At 39.8% G+C, this 21,791-nt stretch overlaps 1 protein-coding gene across 2 annotated transcripts in view; it reads left to right on the forward strand.

The window, feature by feature from the left end:
- The window catches only part of SLAIN1 (SLAIN motif family member 1), a 60,434-nt gene that overhangs the window by 14,299 nt on the left and 24,344 nt on the right, over window positions 1-21,791 (forward strand). For both annotated transcript variants that reach the window (XM_032610685.1, XM_032610686.1), the window contains exon 2: window positions 594-733. In XM_032610685.1, coding sequence (XP_032466576.1) covers window positions 594-733 — 140 coding nt within the window. The remainder of the gene's footprint in view (window positions 1-593; window positions 734-21,791) is intronic.

Raw genomic sequence — 21,791 nt, forward strand, 5'->3', positions numbered from 1 at the left:
GCAATGGTGAAGGTGCTGAAAGTGAACTCTTCCTAAAACATATCTTTGAAAGCTGTTTGGCTTTAATGAGAAAGAAGCACATATCAAATTTAGTATAGATTTAAGACAGGGGAAATATCTGATTATTTAAGGGTTGAGAGAGTCAAACAGCTGACTTTTGTTTTTAGACTTACTTTTGTTAAATGCAAATAAGACTTGCCTTGTTTGCCACATCATGTTTATGTATATTAGCCCAAGTTCACATGAGATTCTGTTGTCAAAGAGAGATGAAAATGTTCACTTCTAGAAATATAAGTGAGCTGATCAGATCATCACAGTGCCCCAGGTCAGTTCAGTAGCCAAAGCCCCAGATCTCCGACTCTCTGAGACATTGTTCCATAGTTTTTTGAAGTCCTCCTTGCCACCAAGCTACAGAATGTGTCATATTCTACCAGGGGATATTTATCTGTTAAAAATGATTTTGGTGTTTGAAGTAATCAAATGTGAGTTCTGTTTTGATAGAAACTGTTAAATACATGTTGTTTTCTCAAGTACAAGAGAGGTAATCTCTGTGAAGCTATATAATCCCTATAATGTAGATTTCTTTTTTTAAGGTTATACGTTGGCTCTTCAAAGACATTCCCGTCATCAGAGAAATCCCTGAGCCCTTTGCAGTGGTGTAGACATGTCCTAGATAATCCGACTCCGGAGATGGAAGCAGCGAGGCGTTCCCTGTGCTTTAGACTGGAGCAAGGTAACCGCGAACCCGTACACCTGCATCCTCAAACTCCTGCCACTGTCCACTCTGTTTTGTTGCTGGTTTTGGAATAGACACTTAATTGAAAAACTTTACCCTAAGGTGCGGCTGTTGCATGTGATTCACTTCATATGTTTACACATCAGGGTTTCTCGGTATAGAATATATTTAGTTTTGTGCTTGTTTTTAGCCAGATTTTCAGCTTCTTTTAGTGTTGTAGGAATACATATTATTTTTCTATTTTTTTTCTTTCTGTTTATGAATGTACCAGTACATAAAATGGGCCAGTCTTACATTCTTTGGGAATTGTTACAAGGTTGTGTCGCTGAATTCCAAGATAGTAAACTGGGATTCCACTGGGACCTGGGCACTGACCTTTTGCCTTCCCTAAATGTTTATTTGGATGTATAACTGAAAGTCCTAACCTTTACAAACTAGGAGATAATCTTCATATTGTATGTAACGTTTAATTATGGAGCCCAACATAAGTTTAAGTAAAAAAAAAAAAATAATTAGGATAGTTGTAGCAAGGGGAAAAAAAAAGCAAAAGGAATGAGTAGTACTCAGCTCCTTGCTACTCTGATAAAGTAGACTAGTACTTAAGGCTGTAATTATTTAGGCTTTTGCTTGTCTCTTAACCTCTTGGTATCTGTTTCATTATCTAGGTACACTTTTCTCCATGGATCACTCGCATCCAAATCACACTTGAGCTCGAAAATGGGGTTAAGGGTTAACCTTAACCCTCCAGATTAAAGAATCAGGGTAGCTGAGAGTAGGGCTAAGGGAATCTGCATTGGCAAGGTCACCAGTGTGATTCTTATGCACACTGAGGTTTGAGAACACTGCCTATGAAACTCTTCAAGGATAATGAATGCTTATCAAATACTTGGACATGATAAGACAAAGTATAATAGGTACCATTTCTCGAGCTCTTAATTCTGACAGTCAGAACATTAAGCTCTTGACATTTTTCATTGTGTTCTAACTGCTCATCTGAGGTAGGTACTACACTCACTTTTAGAGGTGAGAAAAGTGAAGTTTAGAGAAGTTGAGAGGATTATGAGGGCAGAGTGGTCCTTGGGAGCAGAGCCAGGGCCTGGGTCTCCCTGACACCAGAGACTGTCCTTAACCAGTATTCCATCCTGCTTTATTGGCACAGTCAACAGTAAATATGAACAGAAATCTGTTTTAAATATGTGGGGAAGGCCAAACTAAAAATTAGCATGTTTTATTAGCATTTTAACTAAAATGAAATAAGTGATGTAGTAATAGAAAGTTGAAGAGTGGAGTAGGAACAGAGGCATACTAGGGTTAAAACTTTGGTGACAGATGCACGTCTAAGAGGACAGCCATCTCAGAGCCAAGACTCTGAGTGGCCCTAAGCAGACCATTATTTTCTCTTTCAAAGGTTGTGTAGGCCATCCCTAAGGTTCCTTATTCAAATACCTCTGATTCAAGGACTTTTTATATGTATATTTTTATATATGAATTTTGCTCAATTTCATTTGAAATAAAAATAAAATTCAAATGAAATTAAGAATTAGAATCCTTTAGTTCAAGGGTCAACAATATGAAAGGGATCAGATAGTAAATATTTTAGGCTTTGTGGGCCATCCAGTCTCTGCCATCACTAGAAAGCAGCCATAGATGCAAACATTAATGAGCAAGGCCGTGTTCCAGTAAATCTTTATCTGTGGACAGAGATTTGAATTTCATGTGACTTTTTTTTTTCATGTGTCAAGAAATATATTCCTATTTTTAATTTTGGTTTTTACCTTTTTTTGAAAATGGTTAAAATATTCATAGTTGGTGGGTATTATAAAAACAGGGGCAGGTTGGATTTGGGCCACTCAGGTCATAGGTTTGCTGACCCCTGCTTTATAGTTCATTTGCACACAAGGTCTAGATCTACATACAAGGTTGGTTTAAAAAGTAGAGGAGAGGCTATGTTAATTTAACGCAATGTAACATAATGTAATTTAAAAATAATCATAGTTGGTGGTTGCTTTTGAGATTCTAGACTAAGTGCCTAATTTTCCTTTCATTGGCAAGGGGCTAAAGCAAAATTGTGAGGTCGTGAGGACATGAATTGCAGTTTTATTCATAGTGTAATTTATTTAAATTTAATATAAAAGAGTTTGAGCAGAGAGCTAGCTTTTCAAATTCAAAATTAGTCTTTTACTAAATTTGTATATAAATCTAAATCCTCTTTTGCTGTGAGACTAAATGCTTTTGTTCCAAAGATCCATAATCCATAATCCCATTATGAGATAAGAAGTAATGGCTTAGAATAGGTTGTTCAGTGGGTGAAAAAATTTTTTTTGAAACTTAACATGTTTTATAAAGCAGTACATCTATAGTTTAGCAAGCATTAGTCTTACAGACATTATAAGGAAAAGGGCAAATTCCTACCCCATTCTCCATGCCCATTTTATTACTCAGATGCAATTACTTAACAAAAACTATTTGTTCTGGTTTTGTTTGTCTACCCTCCCTTTTTAAATTCCAGGCTTGTATGGCTATTGCCTGAGTTATCAATTTTAATCATTACCGGTTGACTTTCTCCTTCGGGTGGTGAAGGTTTCATTTTTAACTCCCCCCCCCCACTATACTTTTTCTCCGCATATTCCGTCATGTAGCTTTTTACCAATTTTAGGATACATCAGTATGGATTATGATAGCAAGACTCACATCGAAGCCATGCAATATTTTATCATTATGTTTCTTTTTTCATTTAACTCTGCTTTTCCTTGAGTTAATTGTAAAAAGACATTTTTCTTGATCCTTTACATTAATTTACCGTTAGACTCTCCAAATGAAACATCCTCAGTATGGTTAGACATAGACACCCACCAAGGGTTTTTATTCATTTAGTTTAACCATTCCTCCTGGTAGTGCCTTCTATTCTTACTGCAGTCTTACCTTGTTCTCTGTAGGCCTGTGCGCAGCTGTCGTGGTGGGACTTCCTTTTTGCTCTCATCCTAGGAATTCCGCATCCTGTCTTCTGCATTGTAACGCTTGTGTCCTAAATGCAGAGACTTCCTTTTCCTTATTCCCTAGTTTAGCAGAATACATTCTCCTGTTGCTTTTTGTGGGGAGTAGAAGTGGAAAGAGGATACGTGGGAGGTCAGTGGTGAGAACGTCATATGTCTGAAAATGTCTTTATCGTACCTTTGCTCTTACACTTGATTGTTCTTCGGGCTACATGTAGAATTCTAGTTTAGAAACCATTTCCAGCAGAGTTTAGAAGGCAGTGTTGCATTATATTTTAGCTTGAGGATTGCTGTTGAAATCCTGTACCGTTCTCATTTTTGATCTTTCTGCGTAAAATACACTGGATATTTTAGAATCTTTTCTTCCTGTATTTTGAAATTGCATTTGTGTGTGTGTGTGTGTGTGTGTTAGACAGTGGGCACTTCCAGCCTGGAAACTTTAACTCTGCAAAATTTCATGCATTATTTCTTTGTAATCACCCCTCCCCTCCAGTTCTCTCTATTCTTTCTTTCTAGGTACTCCTTTTAGTCAGATGCTGAATTTCCTGGATTGATGTTCACATTTTATATTTTTCTCTTCTTTTGTTTATTCTTGATTTTTTTTGAACATTCTGCTTTCTTGGAGATTAAAAAACTCGTCTGCTAAACTCTTTTGCTGCATATTTATTAGGTACCTGCTATGTGTCAGGAACCATGGTAGGTAACGGGGATCCAGCAGTAACCAAAACAGATGTTAAGTCCCTGCCCTCATTGAGTTTACCGTGTAGTTTGCAAACTTTCACTTAATTCTTGTGTTTTTTGTAAGATACCCTTGTATGTGTGAGATATCTTAAATCTAGCAGCTTTCTGCTTCAGTTTAAGTGATGAAATCTGTCTTTGATAAAGCAGGAGAGGAGCAGCTGCTTGGGCTGGGGAGGGATCCCAAGGGTTTTGGTACTCTTCCCATAGACTTTGCAGCAGTCATCTTGTGTTCATTTCACCATAGAACTCCCTACCCTCTGTGGTACCTGTACCATCAGTTTCAGAGCTTTTTCAGGTCTTTGTTCACCTATTCCCACTGTGGACCCTCAGAGCAGAGAATATCAAAACCCAACTGGGTCCATCACCTAATGTTTATCTGATTTTTCATTTCTAAATAAAATGACTCTTCTTAGTCTGATAGTATCTCCTCTCCTATTTGATATTCCATGTAGGTTTAGAAGACCTGAGTTAGCTGTCATTCTAGTGTGGTTTTGTAGAAATGAGAGAAGAAATCGTAGTTAGTCCTCCATAGCAAAGAATTCTTACTGGATTCCAGTTAAGGGATTCTTTGTCAGTGACAGCTAATTAACTGGTATCAGTTAATTACAGTTTTTTTTTTTTTTTTTTTTTTTTTTTTTTGCGGTACGCGGGCCTCTCACTGCCGCGGCCTCTCCCGCCGCGGAGCACAGGCTCCGGATGCGCAGGCGCAGTGGCCACGGCCCACGGGCCCAGCCGCCCCGCGGCACGCAGAATCCCCCCGGACCGGGGCATGAACCCGTGCCCCCTGCATCGGCAGGCGGACCCCAACCACTGCGCCACCAGGGAAGCCCCTAATTACAGTTTTAACTTAAACTTTATTCATTATATAGCATAAATGTTTAATTGGAATAATGTGTGTCATGTATTTTAGAAGTTTCAAGTAACTCCCTAATAAAGCATTTTCTTTTTGTTTAGACTTCATTTCTCTGGAACAATCATCATCTTCAAGTAACAGACATCACTGAGCATTTTCTTTGAGACCAGGGTTGTATCTTCATTTGAGTATAAATTGCCCAAGGACAGGGACTTTTTTTTGTTGATCACACCAGCTACAGAAGGGAACCTGACATGTATTAGACACTGTTGCTAAAATAAATGAATTTTTGTTTAATTCTTTATGAACCCAATGTCACAATTACTACTGTTATAATTTCAGTTTTGCTTTTGAATATTTCAAGATGGGGTGAATTCTTTGCACCACTTTCCTTACCAGCCATCTCTTTCTTTCAGAAGAAAGACTGGCGTCACCTGAAGTATCAACTTGCAGCATTGCTTTTCCATTCACAAGCATGTTTACTTTAAAATAATTGGTTTTTACTTACCTTACTGCATTTTGTTGCAAAATGATTAGTGGTTGTACATGCTTCTCCCAGCCATTCCCCCACCCCAGAACTGTTCAGTTAGACCATCCACTGCCATGAAAAGGAGCAGTTAGATGAGCTTTGAAGAAAGGTAAAGTTATCCTCTCTGTCTCTTTCTCTCTCTCTCTCTCTCTCTCTTTTACCAAGGGATAGGTAAATGTTCTTTAACGTTAGCCTGCAACTTCAGATAAGATGCTGCTTATTAGAGAACAAGTATTTTAGATATTTGGTTTTTATTTCCTGACCCTGATGTTTTGGGGAAGAAAATTGCTCAACAATTAAAGATGAATTCCCTGAGAACATGTGAAGAGGGGCATAGTTATGAGGAGCCAGAGTCTATCTAGGGGGTGGACCTTATGTCCCCTTGGGTCCCTTGGTCTTACATCTCTTCTTTCTCATTCCCTCTTGTACCCTAGGAACTTAGCCTGTGCTATTTTCTCAGTTGCAAATTAGCTGTCTTCTCTGCTTAAGGTCCACACATCCCCGAGCACATCTGAGTAAGGGTTTGTCAACCTCTGTTTCTGCAGGTACACGGAGTAGCATCTCTCTTAGAATTGTCTCTAATTGTGTAGTTGCTAACGAGCTCGTTTGGATTATAACTTCTTGAAGGGCCTAACTCTCTTCTTGTTGCCTACCTTCTCGATTTGGGAGGGTCCTCTAATAACCTTCATTCATATCTGACAACTGTGTGACCCTGGTTCTAGATTACAAAACTTGGTAAATTTTGGGAGAATATATGGGAGGTGTTCAAGTCTTGCCTTGAGGTTGTGAGAACAGGCTTATTAAAATCCTGCCCTTTGAAGAAGGTTTGTTTTTCTGAAGAAAATGATGGAAAAGAAACGTTTTATGTGATTTAATTTTATAGGGAGTGAGCACCTGTAAGATATTGCTAAAAGAAAACCTTTGTTGTCACAGCTATAATTTTGCTAATTGGTTAAGTGCACTCAAAATACAATAGGATAATTGTTTTTGGTGTAGGATATATATATTACAGATGATCAATATGTATCCAATACTCTTAAATTCTCATAGGGAATATAAATTGACTTTAATTAAAATATTAACTAATATTTTAACTGAATATTAATTAAATTAATTGCAACTTTATTGTGGCTCCTGAAACTTATTTTTCCCTTTTCCAAACTGGTCTTACTATTCAAATTGTATAATTTGTAAAGTCTTATGTATCAAGTAGTCAGCAAGGCAAGTTACTTAAGCTTTCTCAGCCTCTTCTACATTTACATTTATTTTATAGAGTTGCTATAAGGGGTTAAATAAAGATGTTTGTGAAGGAGACATAATAAAGGCTTAAATATTCAGTCTCTTTCCTAATATATTGGAATAACATAAATGACTTTTTTGGATAATGTACAGAAAGTAATGTTAGAAGTAAAATAACTAATTGCTGAAAGTTAAATCTTTCAGTACTTCTAAATCTACAATCTATTCGTATAAAATTAAGAAAGCCTAAACTAATATTTCCTCTTTTTCTTGGTTGGTTTTTCCTTTTTGAAAATGCTCCTAACAATGTTTGTTATGTTCCATTTGGAAGCACCCTGTTTTGTGAACGTCTTTTAATTGAATTTTTAACATGTGTATCCCTTTTTTTTTCACATAGATTAAGCATCTGAGGCTAGGGGGACCTGTACCTCAGTTTCCTTTTGAATTACCAGTGCTTACTAAGTTTTCAAACATGTTTTAAGCTCTGAATGGTTGGTTTCTGTGATGTATTAATTTGAGTACATTTAAATTCCTTAGAGCAAAGAAACTAATTGAACATTTGGTGTTGTAAATGGCATCCGGTTAGCCAAAGCCACACACAAAATAATTATGTAGTCATATTCATTACAGTGTTAGCTCTGAGGGTAGAGATTTGAGTCTGTTTCGTTCCCTGCTGTCACCCTCCCAGTGCCTGGAATGTCACCTGGTAGGCGTTAAATGCTGATAGTTGAATGAATGAATTTGGGGGAAGGGTTTTTTTTTTAGTTAATTAATTAACTTATTCTTTTTGGCTGTGTTGGGTCTTCGTTTCTGTGCGAGGGCTTTCTCTAGTTGTGGCAAGCGGGGGCCACTCTTCACCGCGGTGCGCAGGCCTCTCACTGTCGCGGCCTCTCTTGTTGCGGAGCACAGGCTCCAGACGCGCAGGCTCAGTAGTTGTGGCTCACGGGCCCAGTTGCTCCGCGGCATGTGGGATCTTCCCAGACCAGGGCTCGAACCTGTGTCCCCTGCATTGGCAGGCAGATTCTCAACCACTGCGCCACCAGGGAAACCCCATGGGGGAAGGGTTTTTGATCTAGTAGTTAGATCTAGTGCCTCAGCCCTACTTGACTCTGTGGTTAAGAGCACATCACTTGTTTCCAATGTCTTGCTTATAAGTGGGGACGTTTAACAGATTTCACAGGGCTGTTACAAAGATTTCAGGAAATGTTGAATGAGAAATTAGTTTGAAAAATGTGAAGTACCATGTAAATATATGGACACATTCCTAATATGCAGTTCTTTATTCAGAGACTGAACCCAGAAAAATACAGGGAATCCTCTTAGTTTGGCTATTTATAGAAAGCGAAGAGTATTTTTTTCTTTGGGGGAGTGGGTCTGTTTTCTCTCCCTATATATAAAGATACTTGGTAGAGTTAGGGATCTCAAATTGAAGTTTTATGAGTGTAGTTTATTCAGGAATAGTAGAAAATTCAAGAGGACCTCTGTGGTCTATTCTTTTTCTCCTGCTTCTCGGATCTATATGTATTAATATTTCATTTCTGACATGCTTTTCTTTCTTCTTCCCCACTTCCTCCACCCCTTTAGAATGTAAATAACAAATACCCATAGAACTTTCATGGGTAGCATTAACTCACATGATATTCTAAATTGGAATAAGGCTAATCTAGACTCTTTTGTTAAGTCCATGTCATGAGGCTGGGATGTTAGATAACCAAATAATGATCCAAAAGCTTATCTAAGTAATTTGAAACACCCAATATGTGGCTCAGTTAATTTGGGGCCAGTTAATAAAAGCTTATCTTGCCTTAAGATTCTTGAATGTCCATAACTATTGAATCAGGACAGGTCACATTTGAGGAGTGTGGGTATAGTTTGCACCAATAGTGTAGCTCTGCACACTTAGCTATCTTGGGTCATGTTTCCCTGGGACCATCTCTCATTTCCTCTGGGATTATATACTAAGCAAATGTGAATAGCTATTACCTCTTAGCTGAGTTTTTCTCTTCATATGACACCAGTTCCCATTCTTGTCTCAGTTGTTATGATGGAGTGTTTCTCTCTAAATTTAGCCAATGAAGAAGAAAGTTGTCGACTAACCCAGGGCTCTGAAGGTGGCCTTTTTCATTTGCAAAAGCCACACAGATTGAACTGAGACATTAAGAAACTTATCGAGTGTCTTGTCTCCTGGAGCCTGCCCAGTCTCTCCTTGCGGGGCCCAAGATGCTATCTCTGCCAGCTCGTGTTTCCAGTCTTCAGGTGCTCTGTCACATTTGGAACACAAAATTAAAACTTAGTCTGTGCGGTTCATTTTAGGTAAGCTCTGTAAAGGATTCCCTTTCTCATTGGAAAAGTAATCTGGAATCACACTGAAATTTTTGTGCAGAAACAGGGTTTCTTGACATTTGCTATTATCTCTGTGTGCTGGAAGTTGAAGATGCATTACGTCTGTGTGCTTCCATCACATCCTTGCTTTGCTCTTAGGCTCCGAATAGCATCATTGTATTTGCTTCATTATTAGGAATGATGTTGAGTACAGTAAAGTAACAAATAATTAGGGATTGTGTTCCCATGAAATTCACAGTTTCTATACCATTATAGCCAACAAACATAGATATGTATTTGCCAGATATTCCTAAACAATTGTCCTTTCCTTTCTTTTGCCAATTATGCATGTGTTTCTATTTGTTTTTTTCTTTTGCATTTCCACCATGATTAGAAAGGTGTTTATCAAAATAAGCAATAACTTATGACAGTGCATAATGTTTGTTATAATGAACACATAATTGACGTGCTATTTTGTTACCCACCCCAATGGGAAGAAATGATAGAGATTCTCCCAAAGCAGTTGTCTCCTGCTTTCACACTACTCTGATGATTGATTACACTTGCCTTTATGGCAGTAAAATTTTATTTTGGTAGGTGCTCATACCTGTTTCTTGGGACCTCTACCAAACAATTTCTGCAAGAATCTGTAGACAACCTTTCCTGAGACGCTGGGCCTTGACCAGAGAGATGATTCAGATGCTAAACCATGAAGTAAATGTGTATTGAGCACTTGCTAGCGCTCAGTGCTAAGGACTAAGGGTACAGTGGCAAGATGAACTCAGCATCTGGCCTTTGGAGCAAGCAGTCTAGTACAGGGAACAGATGACACAGATGGCAGCTCTTGTTCTTCTTTCTTCCTTTCCCTTAAAACAAGCATGATGATGTTTATGGACCTGAGTCTGAGGGGTATGGCCAGGAAATGCTTTCCTGAGGATGTGACATATTGAAGAGTCAGCAAAAGTTCAGCAGGTAACTCTGTGGCAGGGGAGGGCAGGGGAGCAGCTCAGACCATAGGAGCAGCATGTGGAAAGGCCCTGAGATGGGAGGAGACTCGTGAAGTGAGAGGAACTGGCAGACCACTGGCAGGGAGAAAACCTGAGCTGAGTGATTCTAAAGGAAACTAGAGTTAAGGACTCTGGACTTTCTATTGAGATGGTTGGGAAACCTTTGAATAGTTTTAAGCAAAGGAGTGACATGACTTTGGACAGGAAAGCTACAATTCAGGGTATTATCTGAATTGTCTTACAAGACTGACCCTTTTTTGAAATCTGGCAAAATTTGGAGAGTTGAAATAGTGATTTTAGAAATTCTTTGGGATGTTGCAGTTGGGCTTTAGCATTTTTTAGGATGATTCTTTAACTTAGTTAGACTTGGAAATGTTTTCTCCTGCTTCTCTCATTAATATCCTGAATTTCTTGCGTGACCTCCTATGGGAAGCAGTAGTTTAAAATGTGGCCAAACTTCATGGTGCTTAATTTACTTTGAAAATATAAGGCTTTGATAGTCTCATTTATTTATAATACATGGAGCTTTATACTTTTATATAATGACAAGTTTCATGTGTTTGAATTTTGGAGCTCTTGTCATTGTGTACCTGTGAGTTTAATATTTTTCCACTTGTAAGATATATTTCAGTGGATGGGGTGTGTGTGTGTAAAAGTATCAATTTTTGAAATTCAGGTTTTAGTGTGTGTGCCTGTGTATTCATATACGTGTGTATATATGCACATGCAATGTAATCGTGTGTGATTTTCCATTTTCATAGCATTTTTAAATAAGGAAAGTGGGATCAGGAAAAGGATACTCTAGCAGTAGGAGTCGCTGGCATGTGCTAAAGATGATGACTGCAAGTGGTGGGGATGTCTAATCTTCAGGGTCAAACCAGATACCTATTTTTATTTTATTTTTATTTTATTTTTTATTTTTTTTATTTTTTTGTGGTACGCGGGCCTCTCACTGTTGTGGCCTCTCCCATTGCACAGAGCACAGGCTCTGGTCGCGCAGGCTCAACGGCCATGGCTCACTGGCCCAGCCGCTCCGCGGCATATGGGATCTTCCCGGACCGGGGCACGAACTCGTGTCCCCTGCATCGGCAGGCGGACTCTCAACCACTGCGCCACAGCCCCCAGATAACTATTTTTAAAGAAGGCAGAGAGATCTGATTGAGAAGCAGAGCTCAAGGTGACTTCAGGTGTCCATAGTAGACTGAGCAGAGGGTGGGAGGAGTATTAGATGAACTTCGGAAGCCTGCTACCTTCCACCACTAGGATAGAGACCTCCTTCCTTTGTGCTGTTGGGATCTCAGCTGCTCTACTGCTGCATGTCCAGGCACGTATGGAGAACTTGCTTATGAAATAATCCACCTGTTTACATACTGTCTGTTGTTAGTTTCCTTAGAGGCCTGTTGGGGTAATACCTATACTGGTGCAAAAGAAACTCACGCCAGTTACCTGTATTCAGATGAACTTAGCCTTTATTCATAAATACGAACCAGCAACCAAGTCTCACTTGCTTTTTGAGAAAACTAATAGCATGAACAAAATAAAAAGGCCAGCTGACTTTGTAGGAAAGAAGTAACTAGGGGAATAGAGAGCTCAGTGTGCTGAGATTCAAGAGAGTAGTAATACAATTTTAAAACAAGAACAGATTGCTAGGAAGAGCAGTAGTCAAATTATTACTACTTTTAGTCATTTTTAATTTCTTGGAAGTACTGAAATAAAAACGGACAGGGCTAAGAACCAAGCTGCTTATCTGAATTAGACAAAGGAATTGCCCCAAAAGAGGGAAAATTGAGAGAAGTTAGGGCACTTGAAGGACAGGTCTGCAACCTCTAATCTTTAAGTTTTAGAAGCTAGAACAGATAGTTTAGAGGAAGAAAGAATCAGTTAATTACGGAAGAAGATCTCTTTGAGCTGAAAAAAGACACGCCCTCAGCATGAACTGGGATAGATGAAAAGAGACCTACACCTAGACATCCTGGTTTAATTCAGATTTTCCAGGGCTTAGGATAATATTCCTAAAAATGTTCAAAGGAAGAAATAGGTTATCTACAACAGTAACAGACCTCAGATATTTCATAAGTAATATTGGATGGGCAATATTGTCTTTAAAGTTTTGAGGGGAAGTTATTTTCAAACTGTGATTTTGTACCCAGGCAAATAGTAAATTGTGGAGACAAGTGGGAGAGGGTTTTGGATCTGCAAAGATATAGAAATTTTTACTTTATGCACCCTATTTTAATGGCGGGAAAAGTACCAGGAGAGAGATCCATGAGATCTATAAACCCTAGGTCACCAAGATGACCTAGGAGAAACCAAGAAAGATAAAATAAGAAAGTGATTTGACTCTGAGGGCTTACGATGTCCTTCCCCTAGTTGTTGGGGTCTAGTGCCAGTTACTTTTCTTTGCTGCCGTCCTTTCACAATGCTCAGTTCTCCAGTTAATTGTACTTACTACACCAAAACACTGAAATGCCATGTTTATGTGGCTTGACATCCAGTGATCACCTTAAACCTTGTCCGAAGCACAGCTATTGCACAGAACGAAAATACAATAAACGTTGACGGTGTCCAGATAGAACCGTCAAACCGAGGTGGAAGGTAAGAGAGGGTACGCATGCACGAAATGTCCAACCTTTTCACCACGAGGAGTCAGGTACCAACAAGCTGGTGCTGGTTTGTCTACTTAAAGTTGCGCTTTTATACGAATTATATAATTGTCCCCAAATTCCAAAGCAAAACTCCTGCCAAATGGATCTGGTTGTTATAACCTTTATGTATATTTGAATGTTCTTCTACGTGCAGGTATTTTAATAAAATCATGGAAGTGGTTAGTTTTAGGGCCAAAAAAAGTTTTTGCTTTGTCAAAGCTCCGTTCTTTATATTGATATGTTTACTTTCTACTACCACTCAAGACTAGTAGGTCAGAGGCCTTTTCTGCCACTGGAATGTAGGCCACACACATTGTGCCCCTTACTGGCGGAAGAGTACCCTAGCCCAGGAGATGCTAAATAGGAAGGATGGTTCAAATTCCATTTCCATCACTCTTCTATTCAGGAGCTTCTAGTGCTTTCTGTTAGCCTACTGGGCTTGGATTCTTACCACACTGTACATGTTCAAGGGCAGGGAGACTCTTATTGGTGATCTAGTCTATCCTTAGTGTTCGCTGGGGGGAACCCCCTATATTCAAACGTTAAGATCATCTAGCCTATTTCTTCATGGAATTAGATTCTGTAGCATCTTCCTTATCTCATAATTGCCGTGTAGAATGTGGAAGTTGTTCCAGCCGGCTGTCATGGCTTGCGTTGTGGCTGTAGTCTAACTTGAGAGCAGCCGTCTGCAATCCGCATGACAACATCGCATGGTTGACAGATCCTTAGGTCACTCTTTTCCCTTGTTCTTTGCAGGTTACATTATTACTTTCACATGGGCCCTCTTCTCACATTCTGTGGCCATTTTCACTGTCCTTAAATTTGATGTAAGCCATAGCAGTCAGGCCCAAGGGAGAAATGACTTCTGTACAAGGGAATTTTTAAACATGCCTTTGAAGTCTAATTACTACTGAAGTTAGATTTATTTTTAACCTCCCCTGTTAATTGCAGATGGGAAGTCTGATGACGATGGTGACTTGTGAAGTCATAGAGGTCACTCCAGTCCCGGATAACACTGGATTTGGTCCATGTGTGCCTAAAGCTGACAGCTTATCTTCAGTTTTGACCAGTGATGAAGTGGAAACAAGTGGACAGTCCACAGAATTTCCCTTCCCAAGTCTCATTTTCCAGCTTTACTTTTAGACCGTTGTCCTGGTTAGAGAAGACCTGAGAAGGATCCAGTAGTAGCTGGGAGAGAGGAGCATTCGGCGTGTGGCCTCGGGACTGGTTAGGGTCTGAGAAGTAGAAAAGGTCTAGTGCCTTAACTCATGATGATGAGATACTTTAACCAGCTAGATTACTTTAACGATGAAATTCAGATCAAGAATAATTATAAAACTCTGATCCCTATGGAGTAAATGTTATCAAGTAACACTCCTTCGTGGTGAAATTTTGTAACTCTCATTCAACAAATCTTAAACATTTATATGCCAATCATTGAGGGTATACACCATCTTTTAGTTACTTTCAAACCTAATATATTAAACTTAATCCTAATGTTGAAAGTGACTTTCTTGATTAGCTCTAGGTATTATTTAAATGCGTAAATGAACTGTTTTATTAGATGTTTTTTGAAGGTGGTATGTAAGTCATGTTTTTATAAATTATTACATTTTGCATATAACTGGAAGTTTAAATACTGAGTATCTACAATGTTCCGGGATCATAGGTGTGATGTATCATATATATATAAAACATATAATTTTAAATCATTACATTTGTCATTGTAGGTTGAATGGACTGAACCTGTGGGAAAAGATTCAAATTAACTTAGTAGGTTTTTCTAGCTGTAATTTGAAGATTGAGAGACTTGGGGGTGATGACTAACTTACTCTGATTAAATAGCTCCTAAGAGGGCTTCCCTGCTGGCGCAGTGGTAGAGAGTCCGCCTGCCGATGCAGGGGACGCGGGTTCGTGCCCCGGTCCGGGAGGATCCCCCATGCCGCGGAGCGGCTGGGCCCGTGAGCCATGGCCGCTGAGCCTGCGCGTCCGGAGCCTGTGCTCCGTGACGGGAGAGGCTGCAGCAGTGAGAGGCCCGCGTACCGCCAAAAAAAAAAAGCCCCTAAGAATACCAGTTACACCAATTAAGGCCCTCATCTGCTAGTTCTTTAGCCTTTCTCCTTATATCAGTCCACTGGCATGTGCATAATAGTTGAATCCTCTTTACTTTTTGTATGTCTGGAAAGAGCAGTATGACCACCTGTTTCAGAGCAGTAGAAGGACCTCCTAGATCCCATATGCTTATTTATCAGGCTGGGGAGAGCTGTGGAGAAATTAATGCTGCTCAGGTTCACCCAGTAAAAATAGTGGATCAGATAAGCTGCAAACCATATGTTACTACTTCAGGGGGCTGGCGCGGGTTGGAGCCGAGTCAGCAGTGCTTATTACTTCCTGTGAACTTACTCCAGAAAACCTTTCCCTCAGTCTGTGCAGTCAGAGTTTGTAAGAGTGAACCAATAAAATACTGTCTTTCCTAGGGTTCTTAATTCCCTTGTTTAAGCTTAGTCCAAGCACTTCTGTAGGCTGTAGGTATGTAAAGCTGTAATATAATCACCTAGGAAGTTTATTCTGGAGGGGATGGTTTGTGAAAATGGAGATCTTCCTGCCCCGGTGGTTTGTGGGCTTAGAGCAAAATGCTGTGGTCTGGATACAGCTTCCTGCCAATATAAGGAGAACAGAAAGTATTAAAAGAGCTGATGTCGCCTGTCCTTTGCTGATCCTAAACCACTCTGTACCTGGTGTTAGTAAAGAGCCATGTAGTTGAATTCCTCTAATTGTTTGGCTTGGAACTGAGGCCTGCCTACCTGTTGTATAAAAGAAAGAATAAAAGCGGAAGGATTGAATGATTGTTAATCTCTCCTTGCTTCCTTTTCTTTTACTTGCCAGGACTCTGTGGTAAAGAACATCATTGTTTAAGACTCAGAGATATGACTTAGAAGCTTGTGGTTTTGAAGAAACCATATTTCTTAAAAATGTGTCATTTGGGACGTTTGTTTCCTCTGAGATAGCCTTTGGGTAAATAAGTGAGAACTGTTGACCCATCCTGGTCAAACTGTTGAAAGTTCAAGGTTCAGTACTTTGCTTCTGAGTTGCTAACAGCTGAGGAAAGATTAAGCCTGTGAAATTGTCTAGCTGAGCTAGAACGTAAAAAGCATGCCCATCATTTTGAGAAGGCAGGTTAAACGGCCTGAGTATTAGGAAGAGTGGAAGAGCGGATCATTTCTGCACTCTCCTTTCTCCCACCTAGCTTCCAGAACATTTTCCCTCAGAATTTAGAAGACGTTTTTGCCCCAACTTGCTGTAACTTTTCAGTAGTTTTCCTTAAAAAATGCTTTGTAGTTTGTGAATACATGGTATAAACGTTTGTCTTATACTCGCCACAGCCCTGCTTATTACCCTCTGACAAACATACCTTCTCTTCCGATGAGAACGCTGCAACACAAGGATGTTACATTGATCTGCTCCAGATCTGAGAACTAGCATGTGGCAGGATGGAGCCTGGAACTCTGGTGTCCAATGTCTTTTTAGTCTTTTGTTGGTCTTTATTACAGTATGTTATGAAAAGTGACAGTAGAGAAGAATGCTATTGGCTATCGTTGTTATGTCTTAACCCTTGACATACCCTTGCAATAGAATTCTAATCCTGTGCGTTTATCAGAGGGAATATTACAAAACCTGTATGTATAATAGTCCAAGGGTTGGCAAGTTATGGCCATACCTGGCCTTCTGCCTGATCTTATATGGCCTCTTTCACATTTTTTAACGGTTGAAAAAATTTAAAAGAACAGTAATATTTCATGACCCATAATTTCTATGATATTCAGCTCTTGGTATATATATAAATAAAGTTCTGTTGGGGCATAGCCATATTCGTTCATGCATGTATTGTCTGTGGTTGCTTTAATGCTGTGATGGCAGAGTTGGCGGAGTTGAGTGGTGGCAGCAGGGACCATATGACAGCAAAGCCTAAAATGTTTACTGCCTGGCCCTTTACAGAAAATGTTTGCCAACTCTTGTGTTGGCCTGTTGCTGTGACTTTCATCTCTGACTTTCATAGGCATCGAATACAGCCACCTAGCCCTTCCAGACCCACATCTAACTCTTCTTACCAAGATCTTACCCTAGATCTCTAAAATTCCCCAGTGGCAAATAACCTTTAGTCACTAGGGCTTTTTTCCTTTATGACACAGGTGGTGTCACTTTGACATTTCCATGAGTAATATGGCCACCACACTTCAGCTATCTAAACCTAAACCAGTAGGACATAAATGCCCTTTAGAGAATCATAAAAAGGACACTTGCTAACATCTTCAAGTGTTTTGTTTAGGCTTGCCTGTTGAGATTAGTATCATCACGGAGATATGCTCTCCAGACTCACCTAGGTAATAATCTGTGCTTGTCTCAGTGGTGGGCTGGTCATTACTGTTAATACTTGCCAGGTTCTCTATTCCAGCCTCTGCCTTCTCAGCATGTTTATTGCCTTCTGATCTACAGGTAAGAGGCCACAAAACCCACCTTCATCTCCCGCCACCTCCACTGATCCTTCCCGTACCCACTCTTAAACGTTCCTTCCTTAGGCCTCTTCTCTTTTCCTTCTTTATATTCTGCTTGGGTGATTTCACTCATGGCTGCGGTTTCATCTAACACTTACTTGTTGATGTACCCTGATCTCTTTGTCTCTTGCCCTCTTTCCTGAATTCTGACTCCTTACTGGACACGAGCACATAGGCATGTCCTACAAGTATCTCGAATTTAATTCATTTTCTTCTTAAGCATGCTGATCTCATGTTTCCCGTCTTAGCGGATGGCATCTGTGTCTTAGAATCCATGGTGTTAGCTTTGCCTTACTCCTTTTCTCCACTCCCTGTGTTCATTGGCTCACCAGATACTTCCACTTCAGCTCAGATGTGGCTTAACATGTTCTCACCAAATGTTCTGCCAGTACTTTAGTTTGGTACCTTGTGGTGTCTCACCAGCTGCACTGTGAAGCCTCCTAACTGGTCCCCCAATCATCAATCTCTACCCAATTAGTCCATCATTCTATATGTCGTCAGAAAATACATATCTGATCATGACTTTCTCCTTCTCAAAGTCAAGACAGTACTTGAATATTAAAGCCTCTACTATACATGACAGTGCAGAAACGGATCCTCCCAAGCTCTCCAGCCCTAACTCTTCTCCACATATACCCTATGCTTCAGTCCTAACGTCGGCCATTCCCTGAATATGCACTGCTTGTTCGTGCCTCCGTGACTTCACATGTGTTATCCAGAATGAATATGTAGAATGGCATTGTACCCTGGGAGATAAGCTCCTCAACCTTCAAGGGCCATGTTAAACATCATGTCTTCTGGTGAAGTCTTTGGATTCCCTCAAAGGTGACCATTTTCCTCACTTTGCGTGCACTTCGTGGTGCTGTCATGGCGCTTGGACTCTTGTTACTTGCCTGTCTTTTGCACTACTGGTCTTTAGAAATTGAAGTGGGAAGGACGGGAGAACAGTAACCATATTTTACACAGCTCAGTATCTGTAGCATCTGGCACTGGAGAGCCACCATGGTGGGTGCCTACTCAAATGAATAGAAAAATGAATTTTAGGAAAGCAGGTGGGAGCATAGGGGCCAGGCAGATTTCCCAGAATGACTGTGGGAATTGAGCAGGAAAAGAACTCTGTGCTGTGTGTACCTATGGAAGAGATCGCTCCAGGAGACTGACCTTTATTTTTTTGGTATCTGTTGGTAAATGTTGAATAAAGGAAGGACTCTGGGTGTGGTCTGTAAATGTTGGGTGTCTGAATTATTCTGGAGCACTAGACTCTTTTTTTTTTTTTGGCTCAGGAGTACACAGATAGTTGGCCTCAAAGCAGCTCCTGGTTTAGGGAATGATGGAGAATATAAATTTGGGTAGCTGAGAAGAGCCACGAGCAAGGAGATACAAAAATATGACTTAATGTAGAAGGCAGTTCTGTGAATTTTAGTAAAACAGAACTCAGATTTGCTGTTAATGAGTTTTCATCAGGCTTATTAAAAACTGCAGAAAGAAAACATTTCTAGGGCTGCTTTAGACTGATTTCCTCACACTGCTGGGATCATTCCAACCTTCTGGAGTGATGCTCCAGATCACCTGCTTTGTGAGAGAGACAAGTGACAGGATGTGGGAAATTAGTGAGCCATGGTCTCTGCAATCTGCAGTTTTGACTTTTAGAGTCTTATTCTTGGATGAGAAAGAAAAAAAAAATAAGATGGGAGAAGTAGAGTAGGTCCAGTTTTTAGGATAACTTCCCATGCCTTAGTCTGTTCAGGCTGCTATATAACAGAACACTACAGACTGGGGGGCTTATACATGGCAGAACTTCATTGCTCACAGCTCTGGTGGCCGGACGTCCGAGATCAGGTGCCAGCATGGTCTGGTGAAGGCCTTCTCCAGGTTGCAGATTTCTCCCTGTATCTTCACGTGGCAGATCTCTCTGGAGCCTCTTTATAAGGCACTACTCCCATTCAGGGCTCCACCCTCAGGACTTAAGCACCTCCCAAAGGCCGCACCTACTGATACCGTCATCTTTGGGGTTTAGCATTTCAACGTATGAATGTTAGGGGGACACAAAAAATCAGACCACAGCACCTGGTTAGAAGTGTGTCTGTACTGTTAGAAGCCACTAGGCAGAGTAAGAGTCCAGCCCTCCAGGACTCACCCAACTCAAACCAACTCAGATGCTACACTGATAGTTGGGTGTACAGAAATTCCACTGAACACACTTTCAGCTGTTTTGTATATGGTTTCTTTGATTTTAAGAAACGTTGGCATCTCAAGAATTTGAGGAAGCTTTGTAGGCTTCTTGCATGGTTTACTGCCAACTAGTGTTCCTGGCACAATCCTTCACTTTAACTGTGCATTGTAGGAACTAGCTCATCTAGGCTGAAGCCTGTTTACTCCAGATGCGTCAGTTACTCCGCACAGGACCTGGCCGTTAGTGATATAAAATCATTTAGCTCGAAACCAGAAGATTCACACACATAAAATTCAACAATTTAGCGGTTACTGGGAAGTATTAACGAAGTGCTGCTACAGGTATATTTCTTCATTGGGCCTCAAGCTAGGCTGAAATGTCTAGACTTACCTTTGTCTTCAAAGATATACTAAATTTTAGTTATATTAAGTTTAAGAAATTTGGCAAAATCATTTAGATGTCAAGGTGGGAATGGTAGAATGGTTTGAAATAGGGGAGTATTAGTGAATCTGCCAAGATTTTGACCACATTCAACATTTATCGATTATATACTATGTGCCAGACATTGTATTGGGTACTCAACTGGCTCTGTCTATAACAAGGGGAAAGTGTGAAAATGATTATTTCCAGAATAGAGTGTTGCTTTATTTTGAACTCTTTTAGGTAGATGCAGTACTGTCCTTTTGAGGATTATCACTAAGATTTACATATTAGATCAGTTACTCTTTTTCATTTTATGTGAATTAAGCCATACTGCATTCTTAAATTATATTTTGATTATATGCATGGATATATATATTCAACAAAAATTTGAATATTTACTGTATATACTATGAGTGTAGGCAAAGATGATCAAGGCATTGTAGGAGGGTCATGTTTCTGGGAGCTTTTTTGTTAGGAGTAATTTTTAGTGTGGAAAATTTAAAAGATTTAGATTCTTTCTTAAACCTATCCCATTACCTATCCTTTATGATTTTTCTTGATATTATCATCACTGGAGCATTTATCAAATTGATTTTTGCAGGGGGGTTATACTTTGCCTAATGTACAAAAATAGCTTCACAGATATAGTGTAATTTTTTTAAGTTAGACAACTTTGAAGGTGTACAAAAAAAATAACCTAGTAGACCATTGGACACTCAAACTAGTTTCTTGCCGAAAGATGAGGTATCTGTCCACAACTTAGTACTTTGTCACATTTATTTCAATAGAAAATGCTTATTAGACAGAAGGTGGCAAAGTCGAAAGTTTAACCAATACCAATTGTATTCTTAACAAGGAAGCTTTAGAAACACTCTAGATGTGGGAAGTGAGGTATAGGGCATTGGATAAGGGTCCTAGTGAGGTGATCTGGAGTACCTGAGATCTAGTATTGGATGAAAAGCCACTGTGCTACTTTAGAAAGGAAGAGAGCAACACAGTTAAAATAATCAATGACCAGCACAAGCTTGGTAGTGATGCTCAGAGCAAGCTTTCTGAGGGCAGTGTTGGTGGCCGGAACTTGGCTGAGGAATAGATTGCGATAATCTAGTGAGAGATGGCGAGGTCTTGATGAAGGAAGTGGCAGTAGGACCACAGAGTGTGCAGACAGAAGTGTTCTGGGAGAGAGTTTAACTTAGGTATTTGGGAATGAAAGCCTTGCCAAGTATGATATGTTTGATCCAAGTTGGAGAAGCCCTGTACTTACCGATAGAACTTTAGAGTAGGAGGATAGGAAAACTTAGCTGTTCAGAAGTTCATCACCCATTTTCTCCTTTATCAGAAGTTGTCTTGCTCCTTTCTTAGGGTCATTTTGATCATCATCAAGCCTCTCAAAAAATTTGACATCCTCGTGTATACAGAAAATCCATTAAATTAATTAAATGGAAAAAACAAAATTGCCCTATGGAAAGTTCTTTATGTTTGTTTTTATCCTCTACGGAAATGCTTCCTGTTGCAGTTCTTACAATTCTTTAGCTACACACTGAAGAATAACTAGGATGCGGTGGCTTCCGCTCCCC

Source organism: Phocoena sinus, chromosome 18 (genome assembly GCF_008692025.1).
Source record: "Phocoena sinus isolate mPhoSin1 chromosome 18, mPhoSin1.pri, whole genome shotgun sequence".
NCBI classification, from domain to species: Eukaryota; Metazoa; Chordata; class Mammalia; order Artiodactyla; family Phocoenidae; genus Phocoena; species Phocoena sinus.